Source organism: Bos javanicus, chromosome 11, assembly GCF_032452875.1.
Source record: "Bos javanicus breed banteng chromosome 11, ARS-OSU_banteng_1.0, whole genome shotgun sequence".
In the NCBI taxonomy this organism is placed as follows: domain Eukaryota; kingdom Metazoa; phylum Chordata; class Mammalia; order Artiodactyla; family Bovidae; genus Bos; species Bos javanicus.
This window is the reverse complement of record NC_083878.1, coordinates 12,453,193-12,476,831: the sequence shown is the minus strand read 5'-3', so window position 1 is coordinate 12,476,831 and position 23,639 is coordinate 12,453,193. Positions and strand designations below refer to the sequence as shown.

Below are 23,639 nucleotides of genomic sequence, written 5' to 3'. Positions count from 1 at the left end.
TGGGAACTCAGCAGATGTCTGGCTTCAACGAGTTAACTGTGCTGGCTTCTAGCAGGCAGCATGGGGCCTACCTCATGTTAGGGAGAGTTTCCTCTTAAAGATAACACGGGCAGTGAAGGACCACAGGCACACACTGAAGGTACACACAGACAGACACAAAGACGTACTGACCAGAGCCATGCCTCTTTTGCCCAGAAGCGATTTTGTTTACATTTTCTATTGAAAAGGCACACTGAGTCATGTAGAGAACTGTGCTCCCAAAGTACGTCCTTGAAGGAAACTTGATACATGAAGATCTGAACTTGCACTTTATATATACTCCAGAAGAAACCTTCATGTGAAACAGGTTAGATGACAAAATGATTTCAAATAACATGCTCCTCTGGAACTCTTAACATACAGTCTAAATGACAAAATTCTAAATATGCTACCTCTTCAGAACGTGGCTACCATATAAAGTGCAGTCAGATGGTAAAGAATCTGCCTGTAATGTGGGAAACCCAGGTTTGATCCCTGGGTCGGGAAGATCCCGTGGAGAAGGGAATGGCAACCCACTCCAGTATTCTTGCCTGGAGAATCCCATGGACGGAGGAATCGGGCAGGCTACAGTCTATAGGGTTGCAAAGAGTCAGACACAACTGAGCAACTAACACTTTCACTTTCATTTTTCAAACATATAGAACACTAAGCCAGGGTTTTTTTTTTTTTTTTTGGTCGACTTCTAGCCTCTAACAGGATGAAACCAATCATATCACTATAAAGTATTTTTCATAAACATCCAATGCCCAGGTGCCTTTTAAAAGGCAGTTTAACACAATAAAAGACCCTCAGGCTGTAGGTCCCCCAACTGACAGTGTGACCCCAGGTAAGTCACCAAATCTGTTTTTCTCATTTGGATATGGAAACACAAGAGCTCCTATCAATAGCTGAGGGCAGATGAAGAGAACAACTGTAGAAAGTCCACCAAAAAGCACGGACTTGACTAAGGACTCATTGTGTTTATTGCCCAAGGTCCCCCCAACTCCTTGTCCTTGGTGCTGGGCCACTCTCATTCACAGACCACCTGTCTGCCTCCCATGCTTCCTGACACAGAAATCTGGGCAAACACAGGAAAGGGAAAGCAGCAGTCACTTTAACAAACACAAACCGAGTACCAACAAAGTCTCAGCTACTCTTCTAGGCACATGAAAGGATGAAGCAGACACTTCTACTTTGAGAAACTCAGTCTAGTAAATAACAGATGCAGAGTGACGTGAGCACTAGGAGATGTACTCTAACAGGGTGCAAAGAAAGTTCAGAAGAAGGGCATCTAAGCCTGAGCCAGGTAGGTGGAGACTGCCTTAGTAATAAGTAGGACCAATGAAGCAAATGATAAATGGCCTCATATTCTAATAAGCTGAGGAGATTGAATTTTAGCCTGGAGCCTTCTCTACTTGTTTTCATCAAAGCTGCTATCTGCTTTCTTCTAGATCATGGGATGGAAAACTACAGCCACCACTTGTTTTTGCAAATAAAGTTTTATTGGAACATAGCCATGCTCATTGCTTAACATATTGTCTATGTTTATGTGCTGTAACAGCTGAATTAAGTAGTTGTGACAGAGACCATTACAGCCTAAAAAACCGAAAATATTCACCACCTAGTCCTTTACAGAGAAAATTTGCCTCTAGATTCAGGCCAGGGAGGACAGAGTGGTCTGAAATTTTCTCAGGTGTAAAATGTCTAATAGCCACTAAATTAAAAAAAAGAAGGAAAGAAAATGGCTTCAGGGAGACAATTTTGATTATAACATGAATGGCAAAAACTTCATTATCTTAACATCTGGCATCATAGGATAGAAAAATGTGTTTGGGGGAAATACCTTGCTTTGTGAGATCCCCCAGGGTGCCAAGACATGCAGTGCAGAAAGGGGACAGAATTTGTTGCTCTGGTTTCTGAGAGGCAGGGAGCTAATCTAAAGAGAGGAGACAACTAACGTGTGTGAGAAGGGCTAAGAAGGGAATTCCTATTGTTATTGTTACTATGGCCCCAAACAACTTTGGAGATCTGGGATGGCTGATTAACTGACTTTTTCAAAGCTATTTGCTGTGTAGTGTATGATATAAATCGCCCCTAAAAATCCATATCCTCAATCCCAATCTTAAGACAATCTGTTCTTAATTGCTTGGGTGAATGACTTTTTTTTTTTTTAAGGTTGAGTTTCACACCTAGAAAGCTGCATAGATAGACTGTGGAAAGGGGACCCCAGGAAACAAGAAGACTGGAGGTATCTAGGGATCCACAGAAATCTGAAGGAGGTCTTAGGATTTTCCACAGGCTATGAAACTGGGGTGGGGAGAGGTTCCAAGTTTCTCCGGATCTCTATAGGTTAAAGGGATCTGGCTTAAACCTGAGTTTTGCAACAATGGTCACTCTATAGGCTGGCACTGGGGCCTCCCAGAAACTTCTGCCTTCTTCCTCTTTCTCCCCCGGATGAGTGCAGCAGGCGAGGGGCAAACCGTGGCTATGCAGGTCCCTGTTTTCCCTCCAGCCCAGCTGCCAGGTGGATGGAAGTTTCACTCAGCTCTTTATCAGAAACCCATTACACGTCAGCAGCTTCGCCTGGAAGGGAACGTCACTCTGGGAAATATTTATTTGCCTCATAAATATGGGTTTATAGGTTTGCTATCTAAACTTTTCACCTCTGAGACTACCCTGGTAAAGACAAAAGGAAAGACAGGGAGGCTTGAGGCTCTCCCATTGTCATCAATTGGAGTCTGAGGGAAGAGTCCCAAAATTCAAAACATTTTAACACTAAGCATTCCTTTGTGTCAGAGACTGTACTGTAAGGCCATTTCTCATTCATGACAGCATCTATCCTGCTGCAGGGTGATGATCATCATACTGTACATACATGTTCAAGGGGAGGACGGGAGACTGCCCTGGGCGGAGTTGCCCCTTGTTGGGATGGGGAAGGGGGGAGGCAGGCAGGTGTTGGTTTGGATGGACTGCTGCCATAGATGTGGCAGGAGGTGGGAGCCAGGGCCCAGTTCCTTTTCAGCATATTGTGATCTGTTAAAGTGTGCTAGGTAGGCGGATTGGGCACTATACTGTTGAGTTTTTAACTAAACTACTCTTCTTCCCTCTCTGGTCAAAATAAATAAGTGGTTTAAAAATACCCCTGTAAAGACACCATGAATTGAAGATAACATTAACCATAAAGTGTAAGCAGCATCAAGAAAATGGCAGAGCACACAAGTCTGCAGATCATGAGCAAGGTCTTTATCACCCACACTACAAAGTAAAAACAATGATGACTAATTAGCTTCGATAAAGCAGTTTGCCAAACCTGAAATTATAAAAAGGCTATTTAAAACATGATTCATATCCAGTATTGTGAACAATGAACTTAACTTAGCCTAAGTACATATTGTGCCTTGAAATATTACTGATAGTAACATGAGTATGTACACGCACATGGGCATACACATAGACTTTCAAAGGTAATATAATTTCTGTTTTTAAACTGAGGTGGGGAGAAGGGCGTGTGTGGGACTATTCTTTTGTAGCCATTCAGTATCTAATTACAGTTTGTTAATAAATTGTTATACATATATTTGGGGTGAGTCTTCAAGATGTCTTTGTCAGAAGTAGTGGCCAATCAAAAAGTTTGGAGATACTGGTTAGATAACCTGCAGGAAAAACTATCAAAATTCATAATGAAAACGGTTTGGGTTCTCTTTTGTAAGTGGATAAATTAGAAACAGTTATAGAACACTATTTCTTGTCTTATATGAGTCATTACAAATTATAGTCCACGAACTTCCTGATTGGCCTAAGAAAAAATATCTGACATCACAAGGGTAGTTAAGCAGGAAGCATCCTTATACCCTGGATAAGTTTAGAATAAGCTAGAATCTCAGTGGTCTGGGAAATATGCATGGGTCTGGACAAAAGGCTCAGCACTAGAAGGCTAGCTTCTGAAGGCCTTTAGCCCAGAAAGGTATGCATTTAAAATCTATTTTGTTCTGTGTGTGAGGCGTTGGAGATCGAGGAAAACTGCAACTCAGATTCCACTGCCAAATTTTGGAGCTGATCAATAGACCAAATAAAGAAGTATCAGATGATAAGTGGTTTTCAACCACCACTCCAAACCACAAAAAGGTTCTCTGCCTCCTAAAGACTGTGTGAAGTAAACACTAATTCCTAGGAAGGCTAGAGTCTCAGCCCCATGGGGCTGGGGTATTTGCTGGTTCTTTTTCATTAAATTTCTTTCCTTCCTTTCAATCCTATTTTCCTAATTATATTTTATGTATCATTCTAATGAGCCACCTCAAGGTCATTTTGGAAATAGGTGGAATTAAACAAATTTGATAAAAAGTGCTGTGAAGCATGTCACTTGTCCTTGGGAGCCAAATGAAGGCATTCAGGACAAGGAAAGATGGGAGAGGCCCAAATGATTTCAAGTTTCAGTCTTTCAAAAGGATGGGCACAGTTTACATCAAATACAGAAGAGGACAGGGGGAATTTCAGACAAAAAGACTAGTGGCAGTCAAAGCGCAGAAAGGGGAGTAGCTCAGATGTGTTCAAGGGAAGAATGAACTAGACATTTCTTGAACACTTACTATGCGACAGATTCCGCTGGGCCAGGCAACTTACTCATCTTATTTCGTTTAATTTCAGGAAAATCAATCAGGGTCCAGCGTCACAGCCCTGCATCCGCCAATAGCAGACAGTCCTACTACTAAGTAGGATTCCTCTAAAGATCACACTTACTGATGACCAGAAACATTAATGTCCCTTCTAGCTCTAAGATTCTAAACCCAGAGAATTCCTTATTGGGAAGTAAACAACTATAGGACCCAGAGAGTAATTCTCATCACTTAGCAGGAATGAGCCTGCTAAAATGGCAGATTGTGAGGAACTGCAGAGAAGATGACCATTTCTTTGTCTTGCAGAGGAGGAAACAGGTCAAGAACGATGTCACGATCACAGGAAAAGCTTCCGTGAATGCAGGCAGGATTAGAACATAAGCCCTTGATTTCTAGTCAACTTTTCTTTCAGTTGTGTGGTGCAATTTAACCAGCTGGTGAAGAACCAAAATCTATGAGAACAAATGCCTAGATCAGGTGAATGAGAAGGAAAGAGGTTTGTTTTTTTTTTTAATTAAAAAATAAAGTAAAAAAGAATATATAAAGTCCATCTTAGCCCTAGTGAACAAACGTTAACAATTTGTCTAATTTAATTTAGATCCTCTGTTTTCAAGAAATAAAACATAAGTAAGGGTGAAATCCCCCTCCTTTATGCCTTCTTGGAGGAGACTACCATCATGATTTAATTATGTAATCTCCTGCATTTTTTTTTTTTTAAAGAGCTTCCCAGGTGGCGCTAGCAGTAAGAACACTCCTGCCAATGCAGGAGACATAAGAGATGGGGGTTCTATCAATGGATGGGAAAGAGCCCCTGGAGGAGGGCCTGGCAACCTACTCCAGTATTCTTGCCTGGAGAATCCCATGGACAGAGGAGCCTGGCGGGCTACAGTTTATAAAGTCGCAAAGAATCAGACATGACTGAAGAGACATAGCATACACACAGCACAAGTTTTTACGCTTTTACTACTTCTGCTTCACCCACTATGCTACAGCCTTTGACTGTGTGGATCACAACAAACTGTGGAAAATTCTTAAAAGAGCTGGGAATACCAGACCACCTGACCTGCCTCTTGAGAAACCTGTATATAGGTCAAGAAGCAACAGTTAGAGCTGGACATGGAACAACAGACTGGTTCAAAATTGGGGAAGGAGTACGTCAAGGCTGTCTATTGTCACCCTGCTTATTTAACTTATATACAGAGTACATCATGCAAAATGCTGGGCTGGATGAAACACAAGCTGGAATCAAGATGCTGGGAGAAATATTAACAACCTCAGATATAGATTATACTGCTCTAATGGCAGAAAAGTGAAGAGGAACTAAAAAACCTCTTGATGAGGGTGAAAGAGGAGAATAAAAAGCTAGCTTAAAATTTGGCATTCAAAAAACTAAGATCATGGCATCCAGTTCCATCACTTCATGGCAAATAGATGGGAAAAAGTGGAAACAGTGACAGACTTTATTTTCTTGGGCTCCAAAATCACTGCAGATGGTGACTAAAATTAAAAGATGCTTGCTTCTTGGAAGAAAAGCTATGGCAAACCTAGACAGTGTATTAAAAAGGAGACATCACTTTGCTTGCAAAGGCCTGTGTAGTCAAAGCTATCGTTTTTCCAGTAGTCATGTATGGATGTAAGAGCTGGACCGTGAAGAAGGCTGAGTGCCGAAGAATTGATGCTTTTGAATTGTGGTGCTGGAGAAGACTCTTGAGAGTCCCTTGAACAGCAAGGTCAAACCAATCAATCCTAAAGGAAATCAACCCTGAATATTCATTAGAAGGACTGATGCTGAAGCTGAAACTCCAATACTTTGGCCCCCTGCTGCAAAAAGCTGACTCAGTGGAAAAAACTCTGATGCTGGGAAAGATTGAGAGCAGGAAGAGGAGAGGGTGACAGAGAATGTGATGGTTGGATGTCATCACCAACTCACTGGACATGAGTTTAAGCAAACTCCGGAAGACAGTGAAGGGCAAGGAAGCCTGGTGTGCTGCAGTCCATGGAGTCGCAAAGACTCAGACAAGACTTCGTGACTAAACAACAACAACTAGAGAGACGATATATGGTAATGTTTTGTGTTTTACTTTCTATATATATTAAAACATTGTATACAAAATTCTGTAAGTTATTTTTTTCATTCAGTATTTTGTTTTCACAGATAGCTAGTGGGAACATGCTACACAGCACAGGGAGCTCAGCTCGGAGCTCTGTGATGACCCAGATGGATGGGATGGGAGTGGTGGTGCGAGGGAGAGAGGAGATATATGCACACATATAGCTGATTCACTTTGTTGTACAGCAGAAACTACATTGTAAAGAAACTATATCCCAAGTTAAAAAAAAAAAGAGAACGCTTTCAAGATCTACCTACGTTGATCCATGTAAACCTAGTTCACTGATTTTTGACTGCTGAAGAATATTCTCCACTGTATAAGCATATTTAAATATACTACACTGTATTCATCAAACTCATTAACTGATGGGAATGTGCACAACTGTGCTTCTGGCTGATAGGGAATCTGTAGTGCCTGCAAGGAATACACAGCATTCCAGGCGAGTATAGTGAGAAAGGGGTGTCAGTTCATCCTTACCACCACACGCACCTGAAATGATAGCAAAGTGTCCTGTCACTTAACGAGCCAACTTAAACACTTCCTGACTCTGACACCACAGCCAGTGGCACAGAGGAATCTCGGTCCAGGCCAAGGCTCTTAAAGAGTAACTGAAGGGCGCCATCTCTCCTTGAGAAAGAACATGCAGAGGAATAAAGAAAGAAGCACACCCACTCAGGCTAGAATGAAGATAAACACAAACTAACTCTTCTCTGAATAGTAAAGTCAGGAAGTTACATTCTCATTTCTGAGCCTCTGGGAATGGACCAGGAGGTTTCTACAGTATTTTCAAAGATGAGGTTGACCTGGGATGGCAGAGAATGGCAAACTCTGCTTCAGTAGCCATTTTCTTCTGTCTCGAACTTGAAGCACCTAAATGCCCATTAGCTACTGTTTGACTTGGTGGGAAGCAGAAATTAGGAGAAGAAAGAAGCCTCCTTGGGGGAGAATTTAGTGTCATTCTCTGAGATCCTAGAATGGAAAGAATTCTTCTGTTATTTTGCAAAGATAAATCAACCTTCTGGTTTCTTGTATGGCCAGAGTAATAAGGTCCTTGATGGCATGGGGGCCTTTATCCTACAGAAGATCTTCCTGTTTACTACCTCTGGGTTATAGTATGGCTTGTTGTAAGGTCTCAAACAAATCATTATGGTTTTCTGAATCAATCAGTGATGTGAATTTGTTAAAAAAAAAAAAAAAACTGCTCCAATTTATTGAATAAAGGTATGAAAAGAGACATAGTGAAACCACTTGAAAATTTCACATTGTTATTATAGTTAATAACATTCTTATCACAGGGCGTCATTACTATTCAAAGATATTTCTAAAAAGCAACTAAACATTACCCTTCATGAACTTTAAAGCAACAAAAACTGTCTAAATTTTGCTTCAATGTAATATAGGCTGGAGCCCCTGGCTTTCTTTCAAGCTACAACTCCCTTCCCCTGACCCCAGGGCTTTCACATCCGTATTATTTGTGAGCCAGGGGCAGATGGACATTCTCCAGATTAGCATTTGTCCATGTGGCTTGTTTCCTCAGAGCAGAGTTCCTTCAAGGGCCAGATTATAAGCAGTGGCTTTTAGGAGGGGACCACCCACACTTTAAATACAGTGGGTAAGCTGTGGGAAAAACAATCTAGTTTTCTACCTGAGACCTTTCGCATGTCTGTAAGAAAATAACCCCAAAGGAGCTAGCACAGTGCACTGGCAAATCATCACCATCTTGTCAGCCCTTAACTAGTCCTCTCCACAGACTAGCCCCGCTCCTGACTGAAAGTGTCCTCTTCAGCAGCTAAAGTTTCCCAGCACCTTCCCCTGTCCCCATTATGGATCTCAAGATCAAACACTTTACAACACTGGGCTGGGAGCAGAGGGGAGGGGATTACGAGATCTTCAGAGTTATAAAGAGGAGTGGTGTTGAGCCAAATCCAAGTCAATCTGCCTAGGAGCTGCAGTTCAGAATTTCCACTGTGTCTCACTTCTGTGGCCCTGGGCTTTCATGGAAGTGGAAATATTAATGCCTACCTTGGTAAAGTACTTAGCATAGTGCCTGGCACACGGTAAATGCTCAGCAAACATTAGTTATGATGATGACAATGATGAAAGAAGGAAAAGAGGAAAACGGCAACGAAGCTGACAAATTCATCTCTGCCCTCACAATGCCCTCATGCTGTCCTCTCATGTGGAATATCTCCCCTTTCCTCTGTGTCCCATCTGGACCTTTCCCTTTCTAAAGAGACCCTTAACAAGTCTTTGTCCCAATAGTTCACTTGGTAGTATCATGGTCCATCTTAAACTCCTAATTGTTATTAGGTGCTCCAGGTACAACAACTCACTTGATAGTGTCAAAACCCAGCTTAAACTCCTAAATATTATTAATATTTTTTGTCTTGCCTCCTCAGGGAGATTATAAGCTTCTTAAGCACAGGATCTTTCCCTTTGCTTCTACCCGACACAAGCCTGGGCCCATGTTAGCTATGAAATACTTGATATTAAGTGTAGTTACAGAGGTTTCTATTTCCTGGTCACAGGGTGGTACCAAGCACAGGACACAGGGAATTTCCCAGCTGAACGCTGTGTCTTCTTGGCAGTTCAGGATTTCTGAGCTTTTCTTACTGTCTCATACTACTCAAAAAGTCATATGCTGGCTGAATGTTTGGAAAGCCCACAGTCCCTAAATACTTCTCAAATGAGTAAGGGGTTCTAGAAGCTGGTTTAAGAGTTAATGCTTGCCAGAGATCAAATTGCCAACATCTGCTGGATCATGGAAAAAGCAAGAGAGTTCCAGAAAAACATCTATTTTTGCTTTATTGACTATGCCAAAGCCTTTGACTGTGTGGATCACAATAAACTGTGGAAAATTCTGAAAGAGATGGGAATACCAGACCACCTGATCTGCCTCTTGAGAAACCTGTATGCAGGTTAGGAAGCAACAGTTAGAACTGGACATGGGAACAACAAACTCATTCCAAATAGGAAAAGGAGTACATCAAGGCTGTATATTGTCACCCTGCTTATTTAACTTCTATGCAGAGTACATCATGAGAAACACTGGGCTGGATGAAGCACAAGCTGGAATCAAGATTGCCGGGAGAAATATCAATCACATCAGATATGCAGATGACACCACCCTTATGGCAGAAAGTGAAGAGGAACTCAAAAGCCTCTTGATGAAAGTGAAAGAGGAGAGTGAAAAAGTTGGCTTAAAGCTTAACATTCAGAAAACGAAGATCATGGCATCTGGTCCCATCACTTCATGGGAAATAGATGGGGAAACAGTGGAAACAGTGTCAGACTTTATTTTTCTGGGCTCCAAAATCACAGCAGATGGTGATTGCAGCCATGAAATTAAAAGACGCTTACTCCTTGGAAGGAAAGTTATGACCAACCTAGACAGCATATTAAAAAGCAGAGACATTACTTTGCCAACAAAGGTCTGTCTAGTCAAGGCTATGGTTTTTCCAGTGGTCATGTAGGGATATGAGAGTTGGACTATAAAGAAAGCTGAGCACCAAAAAATTGATGCTTTTGAACTGTGGTGTTCACTTCACTTTCACTTTTCACTTTCATGCCTTGGAGAAGGAAATGGCAACCCACTCCAGTGTTCTTGCCTGGAGAATCCCAGGGACGGCAGAGCCTGGTGGACTGCCGTCTTATGGGGTTGCACAGAATCGGACATGACTGAAGTGACTTAGCAGCAGCAGCAGCAGTTGGAGAAGACTCTTGAGAGTCCCTTGGACTGCAAGGAGATCCAACCAGTCCATCCTAAAGGAGATCAGTCCTGGGTGTTCATTGGAAGGACTGATGTTGAAGCTGAAACTCCAATACTTTGGCCACCTGATGTGAAGAGCTGAATCACTGGAAAAGACCCTGATGCTGGGAAAGATTGAGGGCAGGAGGAGAAGGGGACGACAGAGGATGAGATGGTTGGATGGCATTACTGACTCGATGGACATGGGTGGGTGGACTCTGGGAGTTGGTGATGGACAGGGAGGCCTGGCATGTTGCAGTTCATGGGGTCGCAAAGAGTTGGACACGACTGAGCGAATGAACTGAACTGAACAGATAATTCATGTTTGTCTTTCATCAAGAGCCTCTTGATGGAAGTGAAAGAAGAGAGTGAAAAAGTTGGCCTAAAATTCAACATTCAGAAAACTAAGATCATGGCATCTGGTCAAACATCACTTTATGGCAAATAGATGGGGAAACAATGGAAACAGTGAGAGACTATTTTTTGGGTTCCAAAATCACTGCAGATGCATGAAATTAAAAGATGCTTGCTCCTTGGAAGAAAAGCTATGACCAATCTAGACAGCATATTAAAAAGCAGAGCCATTACTTTGCCAACAAAGGTTTGTCTAGTCAAAGCTATGGTTTTTCCAGTGGTCATGATGGATGTGAGAACTGGATTATAAAGAAAGCTGAATGCTAAAGAATTGATGCTTTTGACCTGTGGTGTTGGAGAAGACTTTTGAGAGTCCCTTGGACTGTAAGATCAAACCAGTCAATCCTAAAGGAAATCAGTCTTGAATATTCATTGGAATGCCTGATGATGAAGCTGAAACTCCAATACTTTGGCCACGTGCTGTGAAAAACTGACTCATTGGAAAAGACCCCGACGCTGGGAAAGACTGAAGGCGAGAGGAGAAGGGGGCGACAGAACATGAGATGGTTGGATGGCATCACTGCCTCGATGGACATGAGTTTGAGTAAGCTCCGCGAGTTGGTGATAGGGAGGCCTGGCGTGCTGCAGTCCATGGGGCCACAAAGAGTCGGGCACGACTGAGCAACTGAACTGAACTGAACAAATAATTCACTAATTAGTAATTCCTGTTCTGGATATTGGAATACTAATTACATTCCCACATTCCCAAGAGAGCTGCTGAGGTACAGCAGAGGTATGTTCCCCGAGCACATCTATATTGGCCCAAGGAACTGGGTTTATGGCAAATGAGAGCTGGTAACAAATCATCAAATAACCCCTGCTGTACTGTAAGCTGCTGATGCTTAGGCTATGGGTCCCCATACAGCCCGCAGATACTGCCTCCATAGGCTTCTGGAGTCCTCTAGCCTTGAGACATGTCTGTCCACAAATGGGATGGAAACCAAAGCACAGCCCTACAATGGAGGGGGCTTCTGACAGGGTTCTATCCAGAAGCTGTGGTCAGCCTTCTCTGGATACTAGCAACGTCCCTCCCTCATCCTCATACCTCTAGGGCCAGATCATAGGCATTCTTGCCCTTCAGCTTGAAAGCACCTTAGGGCCTGTGCATGTTTACTTCTTAGTGCTGAGCGCTGTGTACTGGGGCAGAAAAGAAGCTCAATAAGTGCATGCTGACTGATGGCTGTCAGAAAGCATCACATGTGCTGGAGGCCCTTGAATACATCACAGCAGAAACGTCAGTCTGAAGTCTTGGCCAGGGCCTCCGTGCTGGGCTCCTGGTGCTTCTCTGGGGGCACCAGAGTCCTTCTCCACAAGGTGCTGGTCTGTGCTCTCTGCTGATGTTTCTCCATGCTCTCCAAAGGGCGGAGAATGGGTGGAAAGGCTCAGCCACAGGATATTGGACTGTTTACAGTTGGCCAGGCCAAGATTAGCGTGAGCACAACATATGCCAAGTTCATTGGAAGTTACATTTTCCCTTTGTTTACACATTAAAGGGGAGAAGACCAGAAGAAAAAAAAAAAAAAGCAGGTGACCTCCTGTTAACCTCACCCGTCTGCAAGAGGCTGCTGCCCTCACCTCTGAATGAACTTTCAGATTATCTCAGACAAGATTCACCTTGCGCTGAACTTGTACGCCTGCTCTGAAGCCCCCAGTCACGTAGCTGTGATTAAACATTACAGAGTGGCCATAAATTTACAGAAGTATTATTGTGGCTTGCTTTCCTCTTTCTTCTTTGGGAGAGGAAGAGAGCTATGGGTTTAGGGTGGGGGGGAGTTAAAAAAAGGGAAACTCAAACAAACAGTTCCTTTTCACAGCTCCGAACAAAAGAGAAAACACTGCATAGGTATCCCAGAAAGAAGGGGAAAGAAATCTGGCCACGTGAGAGAAATTAAAGCTCTAGAAGACTCCAAAAGCCCCAAACTCAACAGAAGAGCTGAGCTGCTCTTGGTTCCATTTTCAGGCAATCTGCAAGTTCGCAGGTGAACACGAGCCTGTTCTACCCTGACTCCTGGCTTGTCATAAAGGGTATTCCTGGTGTAACACTTCTGCCTGTATGAGAGATGCTCTTCCTTGGGTCTGCTGTACAGTATGGGGCAAACTGAAGGGCAGCAGGCAGCAGAAAGAAGCCTGAAAGAAAACACTGCTTATTTTGTTCTTTGAGCTGCTATGGGAGATGAGGATGCCCTGACATCTGGGACGTTTAAATGGTGACTGGACAAAGACTAGAGCATACTCTAAAGGAAACACCCTGTAGCTGTACCCGGGAGACTGACCAGATGACCCAAGAACATTTATTTCTATGATTCACTGTTTCATGGTTAAAGAAAAAAAAAATGGATATTCCACTGAAGTAAAGTTTGCTAAATCCTCTAAGATTCCAAAGCCAGGATACGTTTGCAAAAGGCCTGTACTGACCATTAAACAATGAGACCTCTATAACCAGAAAAGGCCACAGAGTACTCTGTTTGATCCAAAAGAATTGTAAAATGTGGTCAGGAAGCCCAGACTGAGGTGATAGGCTCTGGCCAGCAAAGTCACCTTTGGAAAGGAGTCATTCTGTCTCTGGTTACCCTACGGCAGAGACACGGGTGCTAAAGAGACTCATTGTTTCTACAGTTGGCAAGGCCTTGACCATAAAAGCTGCAAAACCCAGGGTCCATGACATGAGGAAAGCAGCCGGTGGCTTAGCTCAGCTTCCACTCTAGGCAAGACCTCTCACTGCTCAAAAGAATCAGGCCTTTAGAAATGCTTTGGCATTGCCTTTGACACTCAGAGCTGAGTGGAGAAGTGAAATGGCCATGGAGCCAGGACAGTACTGGGGGATATTTAAGTTTGGCATGGGGATTCTGAAGTCATCTTCTAGTCACAGGGGCAATTGGTGTCCAAAATTTTAGCCTGGACTTGGAGAAGAATGAAAACAGATTCTTGCCTCTCAGTTCAAGTTCCGTGTTTGGTGGTGAGTCCTGGAGTCTGGACATATGGAGGCTGGGATATGAGAATCACGGGAAAGTAGAGTGAGCAAGCAGGAGGCTGTAACGAAGCTGACAGTCTGAAATCAGGCAAACAGTTGCATAACACATAGATACCAGCCAAGGGCAAAGAGACAGACTCAACAGGTCAGTTAGGAACTGAAAAAGTAAACTCGGGGAGGAAGAAAGGCAACTATGTTCCAAGAGAAAGAAAATAAGAAATTATACCCTTGGGTGGCAACTTGGGGGTGAGGGTTTGGGAAGTATAATAAAAATTACATTTGTTGTGAGCTGAAAGTGGGCCAAGCATTATATTAAATGCTTTTTTGGCACTGTCTCATCTAATTTTATTCTAAGAGGAAGATACTATTACCATGCCCATTTTATAGATAAGAAAACTGAGGCACGGAGCAAATAAACAACTGCTTAAAAGTTCACTGCTAATGAAACAAGTCAGAAGTTGAACTCAGGTTTATCTGATTCAATGCATCTTTAAATATGAGAGCAGAATCTTAGAACCAGGAAGGAAATCTACAAAAGTTCGGTTGGTGAGATTGGATAAAATGTCCTCCTCTTCCTATCAACCTTCAAGATCCTGCTTAAGTCCTTATCTCCTTTAGGAAAACCTGAATGCTGCTATTGGCTTCTTAGATTTATCCCTTCTCTGAACTCCACTTGCACCTATCGTTTACGTGCGCAGGAAGCATTGTGTCACATGTCACATACTTCTCTATTCTTCCAACTACTTGTCCCTCACAACCAAATAGTTGAGTATGTCAGTAACCAGATGTTGATACAGAGAGAAACCCAAACCTAAGGAGATAAAGTCTCCCAGAATAGAAAGTCAATTCTTTGCAATCTAAGATCCAGAATGCCTAACACGGCAAGGCACACATAGTGGGGCCTCGACACGTTTGTGACTAAGCCCCCAGAAACCAACAAAATCTCTTAGTGTACGAAGTGAAGAAACACTTTATAACAAAGAGAGCTGTTTACCAGCAGACTGTGCTGGAGTGGAAGATGTAAGGGATATGTATGTGGGAGTAGAATGAGACCTACTTCTTTTGAGTATAATTTTTTCCATAAAAATTCAAGAAAAACTTCTTTAACTCAAAAAAAAAAAAAAAAAAGACAATGGAAAACCTATCATCCATAATCTTATCTCAGAGGGATAATAACTGATAATGACTTGGTATCTAGCCTTCAAGACTATGTTCTTACCAAAACAGAGCAAATTATATGTACTTTCAAAGGTTGATTTTTTCACTAATACAGCACATCTTTTACTGATAGTCAAAAGAAGTTATACTGATGAACTTAATCATTTGAAAGACACCACAGTATCTGTTTTTAATGGCTATACACCATACTAAGTTGAACAAATGCCTTGCTGGCAGATATTTTGGGTTTCCCCTAATCCTTCCCTACGTTACTCAATGCCTTGATGAAATATTGAATATACATCACTGTGCATTTCTTCAATTGTTATTTAGGAAATAACACAAGTCCTAAATATAGTACAGTGGTTAAATGTATTGACTCGATCTGGACAGCCTAACTTAGATTATTAGCTCTTCAACTTACCAGTTTTGTGATCTTGGGCAAGTTATCTAACTTCTTTATAATTCAGTTTTTCATTATCTATATAACAGGGATAATAACACACACCATAGCAATGCTGTGAGGACTGAATAAATTCACGCAAAGCATTTAGAACAGTGCCTTTCCCAGAGTAAATGCACAACAAATGTTAGCTACAATGATGTTGATAATGATATTTGATGATAAATTTCTGGGAGCAGAATTCTCAGTCACAGTTTTTGATATCCACTGATAAACTGTCCTCCAAAATGGCATATCGACTTACTCTCCATTAACATATATCAAAGTGTTTTTGAATGGAAATAACTGAATAGAGCCTAGATGAATGGAAAGTATTAGGAACCTCAAAGGTTTCTATCTACTATAAGATCCCATGCTTTCTTGCCCTGATGTTTAAATCATATATATGTACTGAAAATCCAGAGAACACATTGAAAATACCTGGAATATTCTGGAAGGAGTGTGCTAACCTCCATTTATCTAGTGCTTTATGATTTGTAAAGTGTGTTCAAATATATTCTCATTTTGAAGTATAAACAATACTTTTCCACAATAATAAGTTATTGGCTATCAAAACTCATATTCTCCAACTAGAACAATCAAAGGATGATTAAGTTACAAAATAAAATGAATGCCTAGTCTCCTCTTAACTCTTTTCTAGATCTTAGACCCAGCTCTGCACCTCACAATGCTATAAACTCAGGGTGCCCACACCTTTCGTTGCAAATCATCAAGAACTCTCTAAGGTTCTCTTGTCTTCCACTGCCACTAATCGAGGATTCAGAACCATCTTCCCTTTGGATTTTATCTTACAATCACAGCAATTTCTCTCTATTCCATAATAACTCCTTTCTTTCTTCATTTGTCAGGTTTCTGAAGAAGCAAAGTTCAGCCTGATGTCTTCAGGACCTCTAAATGTCTCCATCTTAGCATACTCTCCTGCTAATAGAAAGTGTAAGAATTCCACTCGATCAGAAGCTATACGTGTTTCAAAGAGCCAAAGCAGACTTAAGCTCGTAGAAGAAAAGAACAAGTGGCTCGTTTAAGAAATGGGGCTGCAGTTACATTTCCGATCATTACAATATTTGCCGAAGTAAAGGCTTATGTCTGCATCAGAGAATGAGTGCCATAACCTGTGTCCTCAGGGTTAAAATCAAGCCAAGTGCACTGAAAATATAATTGTGAGCATCTGAATACAATGGCCATAATCACGGCAATCCTTCTTTCTTAAAATAAATGGTATTTAATTTTGTTCTTCAGTGATAATGTATTTTATGACTGCTCTTTACAATTGAATATGATGGACCCAACGATGGTGTTAAAGTCACTGTAAACAATAAGGCTTTCTGTTGGTGGGTATCTCTAGATGCCCTCTCTTTCGGATCCTAAACTTCTGCTTGCTATCCCTAATTCTTTTTGGTTGTCTACAGATATTATCTCTTAAGGATCTAGTCAGTTACCCTTTATTGAATATTTTCTCTGCATTCACCATCATGTGAAATGCTGTGAGGACTACAAAGGAAACAGACAATATTACCTCTGCCCTCAAGGAGGCTACAATTTAATTGGGCATCCTGACCAATGTATTTGTCAAAACAAATACTATTTTATGGATGGCATATTGTTAATTTTCTTTTGATGCTAAATAAGATAAGCATATTGTGCAGGAAGATATGGGTCACTACAGAAGGTTTAGAAAGGAAGAACAGTGGACAGTAACACTATTTGGTTCATACTAGATACCTATTTCCTAGAACAGTGCCTGACACATAATAGACACCCAATAAATATTTATAGATTGAATTCCCCCCTCTCCTGTCCTGCCATCTATTTCAAAGCTAAGGGACCAGGTGTTTTCCAGGACATCTACCTTTCCCAAAGGGCCCCCAAGTCATTACAATTTCCATAAGGTTGTGCAGTTTTCTGGCAGCCGTCCCAGAGGGGGACATGCTTCACGTAACAAGTCAGCGTGCACTGCTTCTCCAGGGACAGAGCCCACAGAAGCTTGCTTGGCACTACTAATGAGAATTTTTTTTCTTTTTTTTTTTTTTTGTGGTCTGCAATGGAGAGGCTTGTTTCCTCAGCAAAGCGTACACACATCCCTTTAGAAACCCCATGGCTTGCACCCCTATCAGCCGTTTGCAGACGGGGAGAGGGCATTCAGCCGTGAAACCTTTGAGATGATGTCTGGGTTACAAGAGAGCAACCAAGTTTACAAAGGCTTTTTCTCAAAGTGTTTTCACTTAGAACTTATTTGAGAGTGCTGATGACGAAAGAGTAGCAGGCTGAGTCAGATGGTCTCGGTGGAAGGCAAACATACCACCTCTCACCCTCCGCAGGCAGCCGCTGCTTCCTCTTGCCAGAGCTGATCTAGGAAAGGGTGGGCCGTTTTATTCTCCTCCCTCTCCACCTGAAATGGGTCCTGTCTGCACCAAATGCCTGGGCACCTGTGCCCTCTAAGACTCAGTCCTCAATGAACCAGTTTATATGCTCCCCCCCGCCCCCTAGCAGAGATTCAGTTACAGATGTACTGACAGGTGATGCTGAGCAAAGTCATAATATTTCTGGACTCAATTTCTCCATCTGTAAAATGAAGTTTTGGAGCTAATTGATTTCTAAGGGCCCCTTTCGAGCTCTGAAACTTAATCTTTACATATGCCATATTCTCCAATGAGAGATTGAGGTGGGAAACTGAGCCTTCCTCTTCTACTAAGGCTGTACTGCCAGGGAAAGTAAAGCCTTTAGAAAAGTCAGGTACAAGGTGAGGACTAAGGCTGGCAGAGTTATTTCCACACATGCGTTCATTTTCTCATCTACTCATTAATGAAGACCCATAATGAAGACCTACCACTTGCCCCAAGAGTGTGCAGCCGAAACAGAAACAAAAACTTGGTCACTGCTTGAGATGAAACACTAGACCACACCCACCACAGGGCGGGTTTTATGAAGATTTTAATGAGGCACTGTGCCTGGCAAGGTTACTAGAAGGTGATGAGCAGAGTTATGAATGATTTTTAATTACCCAAGTTCCCACTTCTCATTGTGAATTTATTATGTGGTCAGGTAGCATAATCAAGGATTACTAGGAAACCAATGTGATTCTGGATAAAAGTAGTCTTTGTTTTGTTAACCTCAGAGGCTGTGTGAAGGATTTAGGAGGTTGTGTATCAGTTTGGTTGACTGTTTCTTTTGTTTGGCTTTCTCTGCCATCCAGTGTTACCCTAAGCTATTTAAAGTTTTATTTCTGTGATTCTCAATAATGGACTTTTCCCAAACCACACAGCCCTTCACTGCCCTAATGAGTTTCTACCGATAGGAGTGTGTGGAATCCCTTAGGTGTGTTGAGATGGAAAAAAAAAAAAAAAGGCTCCATTGCTTTGGAATATGCTAAGGGTGTTTCTCCCCTTGGCCCAAGAACACTGAGTTAAAATGAGTGCTGTTTCAAAGGTAGAGTCTGGCCTAGGTTGGTGCCTCTCTTTCTAGAAAGGTGACATCTTTGCCTGAAAGGGGGCCTGAAGCATGTTTAGACGCAGGGAGCAGAAACTGTTTCAAAGGATGTGATGGTAGGTGGATCAGCTACCGACAGAACTCTTTATCTTTGTCTGATTCAACTTTTAGTCTCCTCCATAGTTCCAGTTTCTTGGGGCAGGGCAGGCTATTTTATGGCTTGTTGTAGAGATTTGCTTTAATTACTAATGTCTCATAGAAATAAACCCAATTTCTAACACACGTAGGAATAGAATAACCCTAGAAAATAATAGCCCTATAAAAGAGGACTTGGAGTTGCTGGTACTGAGAAGGGATAAAAGAATAGGGTAATAAAAAAAAATTAAATGTCAGTATCAAGCATATTAACTGAACTGAAAACCCCTGTGTGGATAATAAAACACCTTTAACTTAATAATAATAAAAATGCATTTGATGTAGATAGCAATGGGGGAAATGAAGCAGGAATCTGCATCTTGTTTCTTTCCAAGTTATATCTCACAACTCCTAATCTTACTTAAGCAGAGTTCAAGTCTATTGGATAATCAGTCTTTCAGGGATGTATGGAGGGGCAATGACTCCCATATTCTCCAAACAAAAAGCATGAATGCCAACTGCAGTACATAACACTTTGGTTAAATACAAAACAGTTCTCACAGAGCAGAATCTGAGGCAGTGGAAGGAGAGCATTAGGTGGTGTAGTAGACTGCGTTTCAAAAGATGATTGCAATGATATCTCCCATGCCACGTGCTCTTTTGATGAGTAACCCTTCCATTTCCCACATTCCCTGTGAATATGGGTTAGCCCTAGGACTTGTTTTCATCGAAAGGTTATCATGAGTGATGCTGTGTATGTACCTTCTGTAGTTGGGCCTTAAGAGATCATAGCTTCTGCTTCACTACTTGGAATACTCATTCTTGGAATCTAGGTGTCATGCAAAGAAGTCAAGCGATCCATGCGAGGAAGCAGAGAGATATCCTAGCCTCCTAGTTAGCCCTCCCAAGGTGCCACTCTTATGAGTAAAGCCATTCTGGGACTCCAACCGCAAGTGCCATCTGATTGCAGCCTCACAAAAGACACTAGTTAATACCATGTAAAGCAGAAGAACTGCCCAGCTGCACCCTGGCCAAATCTGTGACCTCCAGAATGGTGAACAAATAAAATGATTGTTGATTGAAGTCACTACATTTGGGGGTAGATGGTTAACATTAGCAAATGAAAATCAAAACAGGTGGAAATCTCCCTCCTAGATCAATTATAGGAACAAGTTAGATAGTCATTGTTTTGGGAACTCAGAGACAGTTTGAAGCCTCAAATTCACCTTTCTGGTTTTACCAATCCACTCAACATGGGGAAAAAGGAGGAATGAATTCCTTTCGACTCTCGATAGTAAGTCTTGTTAGGATTTCTGGATGGCACTAACCTTCAAGGAAAAATTGACTTTATCTGTAGACTGGTAGCTCTTGAAACAGAAACTCTCCATTCATGCTCAAAAAGGGGTTCTGATGATGCTCTTTTGTCCACCACGCCCTCGAATGAGTCTCTTCCTGTTGTGGAAAACCTAAGTCAAGAATGTGCCATTTCTCTTCATCCAGTCATTTGCTATTATTGAGAACTGTTACTGGTGCCTAGGGCACAGGATGTTTCATGAATACCATCTCTGATGACTATTTGTTATCACACACCGCTGTGGCAGCCTAAGCCCCTTATCAGAGTCTGCTTCTGACTAGGAATCCCTAGCCAATCAACCCTGCTTCTGTGGAATCACCTCTTCTATTTCTTTTCTGCCATAATTTCCACTCATCAGCTGATGTGCAGTTAGATTGCAGGCACATAGAGAGGTGGCCGTTTGCAAGTTCCTTTCAGATCACACCAATGCAACTGGTGGGAGATTCCCACCCACTATAAAGGGTTTTTTTGATTTAATGAACAGAAACACAGGCTGAGGGCTCAGGAGAAGCTTTCCCAAAAGGTTTGGTTCGTGCTATGTTTTTCTGTATGTGAAAATTTTGCTTTGGGGTTGTGAACTCTTTAAAACAAACAGCTGAGGTCATTGTTAATGGGAGACAGGATGACTCGCATAGCTTCTGTCAAGACTGACTGCTTTTAGGGAGGAAATGCAGCAAACAGGGTTGGGCCTTTTCACAATGATCCATCTTTTAAAAGCATTGGTGAATGCCCCATCACATTAATCATAGGAGTCTGGCTTACATTGGAAATGGAGAGCAAGAGCTACTTATGAGGCTCAAACTATGAGCTGGCTGCGTAGTGACAGAGGGCCACGTAATCTCATCTCCTTCCCACCTGCCTGCTTGGGCACAGAAAGAAGGCAGGGACATTGAAGCTAATAGGTCTTACAGTATCATGTCTCTCCGTTGAGGTAAGATGTAGAGAGAAATCTCATTTCGCTTTGGGATCGGCCTGGCCAGGCACAAGTCTCATCACACCTCTTTGATTCACCACCCTAACATCCTCCAGGAATCAAGAAGGCCGAAGCAGATGCATCTTCTGCCTCACAGGACCTCTGCAACACGTCTCACTCCCTACTAAACACATGCTTATTAACTAAACTTATATCCAAGAAAGCAACCATCATACTACATAAAAATGCCCAAGAAAATCAAAGCAGAGTAAAAACGTCGAAGGAAGGAACAATTCTTGAAGCTATCAGACAGCCGATATTGCACAACTAACCAGTCTGAAACCTAAGGAAAGACAGGCAGTTTCAAGCAGACAGGGAAGACAAGCACATGCTTACCTGCAGCAGAAGCTGGGTACCAGGCAAGCTGGTAAGAAGTCAGCTAAAATTGTTAACACATTCCTAAAGGCTGAGTGTGGACCAGCCAGAGTACAGAACTTCTGGGAACAATATACACCAGAGGAATTTAGGAGACTCTTTCTCACAGACATCACCACTCAAGAGAGACTGGGATTGGAACAGGAGAGACGAGAAAAGGCTTCCTTCACTGTGAAGGCCTGGGGAAGACATGTGGTGGTCATTTCAAGAAAGGATCAGAGTTCTGTCCTAGGTACTTCTACCCTTTCTCAATTGCAAAAAAGAAAGCCTTGAGCCATTTAGGAAAGAAGGGGCAGAATTTAGGGCACAGGACGAGATCCAGTGCAGCTGGGGGAAGGGAATACCCTTCCCATGGATGCCCTGGATCCACGGGGAAACACAGAAAAAGGAGGGTGTCCAAGATCATCAGACAGCCCTTACTGCTGACGGAGGGGCAGGAGCACTGAGAAGAGAAAATGTGAACACTTTGACTCCTCACCTCCAAACCAGCAAGAAACAAATAGCCAACAGCAGTGGTAAACTGCTGGAGGAGACACACTCGGAGACGAAGCAGAAAGTGAAGACCCACACAAGGATGCCACTCCTGTTCTCTTCAACACTACAGTGGAGGTTTCTGGCAGTGCAATAAGGCAAGGGAAGAAAAAATGAAAGAAAGGGAGAAATAGCACTACTCATATATGACAAGATGATCTACAGAGAAAATCTCCCCCAAGTCTACAAGAAAAGCTACTAGTACTAGTAACCAAATTCAGTAAGATGACAGCACACAGGGTCACTCTACAGAAAGATGTACCCTGATGCTATATAAATAAATACTTAGAAATTTAAGTACTTTTATTTAAAAAACACCAAAACCCATGATCTTAGGTACCAGATCTGTATGATGAAAACTACAAAATGATGAAAGAAATCAAAGAACACCTAAATACCCAAACTTATGGATTAGAGGACTCAAGATTAGTAAGAGGTCAAAATTTCCCAAATTGTAGATAAATACATTGCCAAATTCAGACTTAAAATGAAGAAAGTAGGGAAAACCACTAGACCATTCACGTATGACCTAAATCAAACCCCTTATGATTATACAGTGGAAGTGAGAAATAGATTTAAGGGACTAGATCTGATAGACAGAGTGCCTGATGAACTATGGACAGAGGTTCATGACATTGTACAGGAGACAGGGATCAAGACCACCCCCATGGAAAATAAATGCAAAAAAGCAAAATGGCTGTCTAAGGAGGCCTTACAAATAGCTGTGAAAAGAAGAGAAGTGAAAAGCAAAGGAGAAAAGGAAAGATATAAGCATCTGAATGCAGAGTTCCAAAGAATAGCAAGAAGAGATAAGAAAGCCTTCCTCAGCGATCAGTGCAAAGAAATAGAGGAAAACAACAGAATGGGAAAGACTAGAGATCTCAAGAAAATCAGAGGTATCAAGAGAACATTTCATGCAAAGATGGGCTCGATAAAGAACAGAAATGGTACGGACCTAACAGGAGCAGAAGATATTAAGAAGAGGTGGCAAGAATACACAGAAGAACTGTACAAAACAGATCTTCATGACCCAGATAACCACGAACGTGTAATCACTCACCTAGAGCCAGACATCCTGGAATGTGAAGTCAAGTGGGCCTTAGAAAGCATCACTACGAACAAAGCTAGTGGAGGTGATGGAATTCTAGTGGAGCTATTTCAAATTCTGAAAGATGATGCTGTGAAAGTGCTGCTCTCAATATGCCAGCAAATTTGGAAAACTCAGCAGTGGCCACAGGACTGGAAAAGGTCAGTTTTCATTCCAATCCCAAAGAAAGGCAATGCCAAAGAATGCTCAAACTACCACACAATTGCACTCATCTCACACGCTAGTAAAGAAATGCTCAAAA

At 42.1% G+C, this 23,639-nt stretch overlaps 1 protein-coding gene across 4 annotated transcripts in view; it reads right to left on the bottom strand.

Annotated features, from left to right (window-relative positions):
- The window catches only part of EXOC6B (exocyst complex component 6B), a 765,919-nt gene that overhangs the window by 68,653 nt on the left and 673,627 nt on the right, over window positions 1-23,639 (bottom strand). The window contains exon 21 of one of the 4 annotated variants that reach the window (XM_061431937.1): window positions 20,386-20,509. The exons of the other annotated variants lie outside the window; for them this stretch is intronic. Within the exon in view, the coding sequence (XP_061287921.1) occupies window positions 20,405-20,509 (105 nt within the window). The 3' untranslated portion in view covers window positions 20,386-20,404. The remainder of the gene's footprint in view (window positions 1-20,385; window positions 20,510-23,639) is intronic. 4 annotated transcript variants of the gene reach the window in all.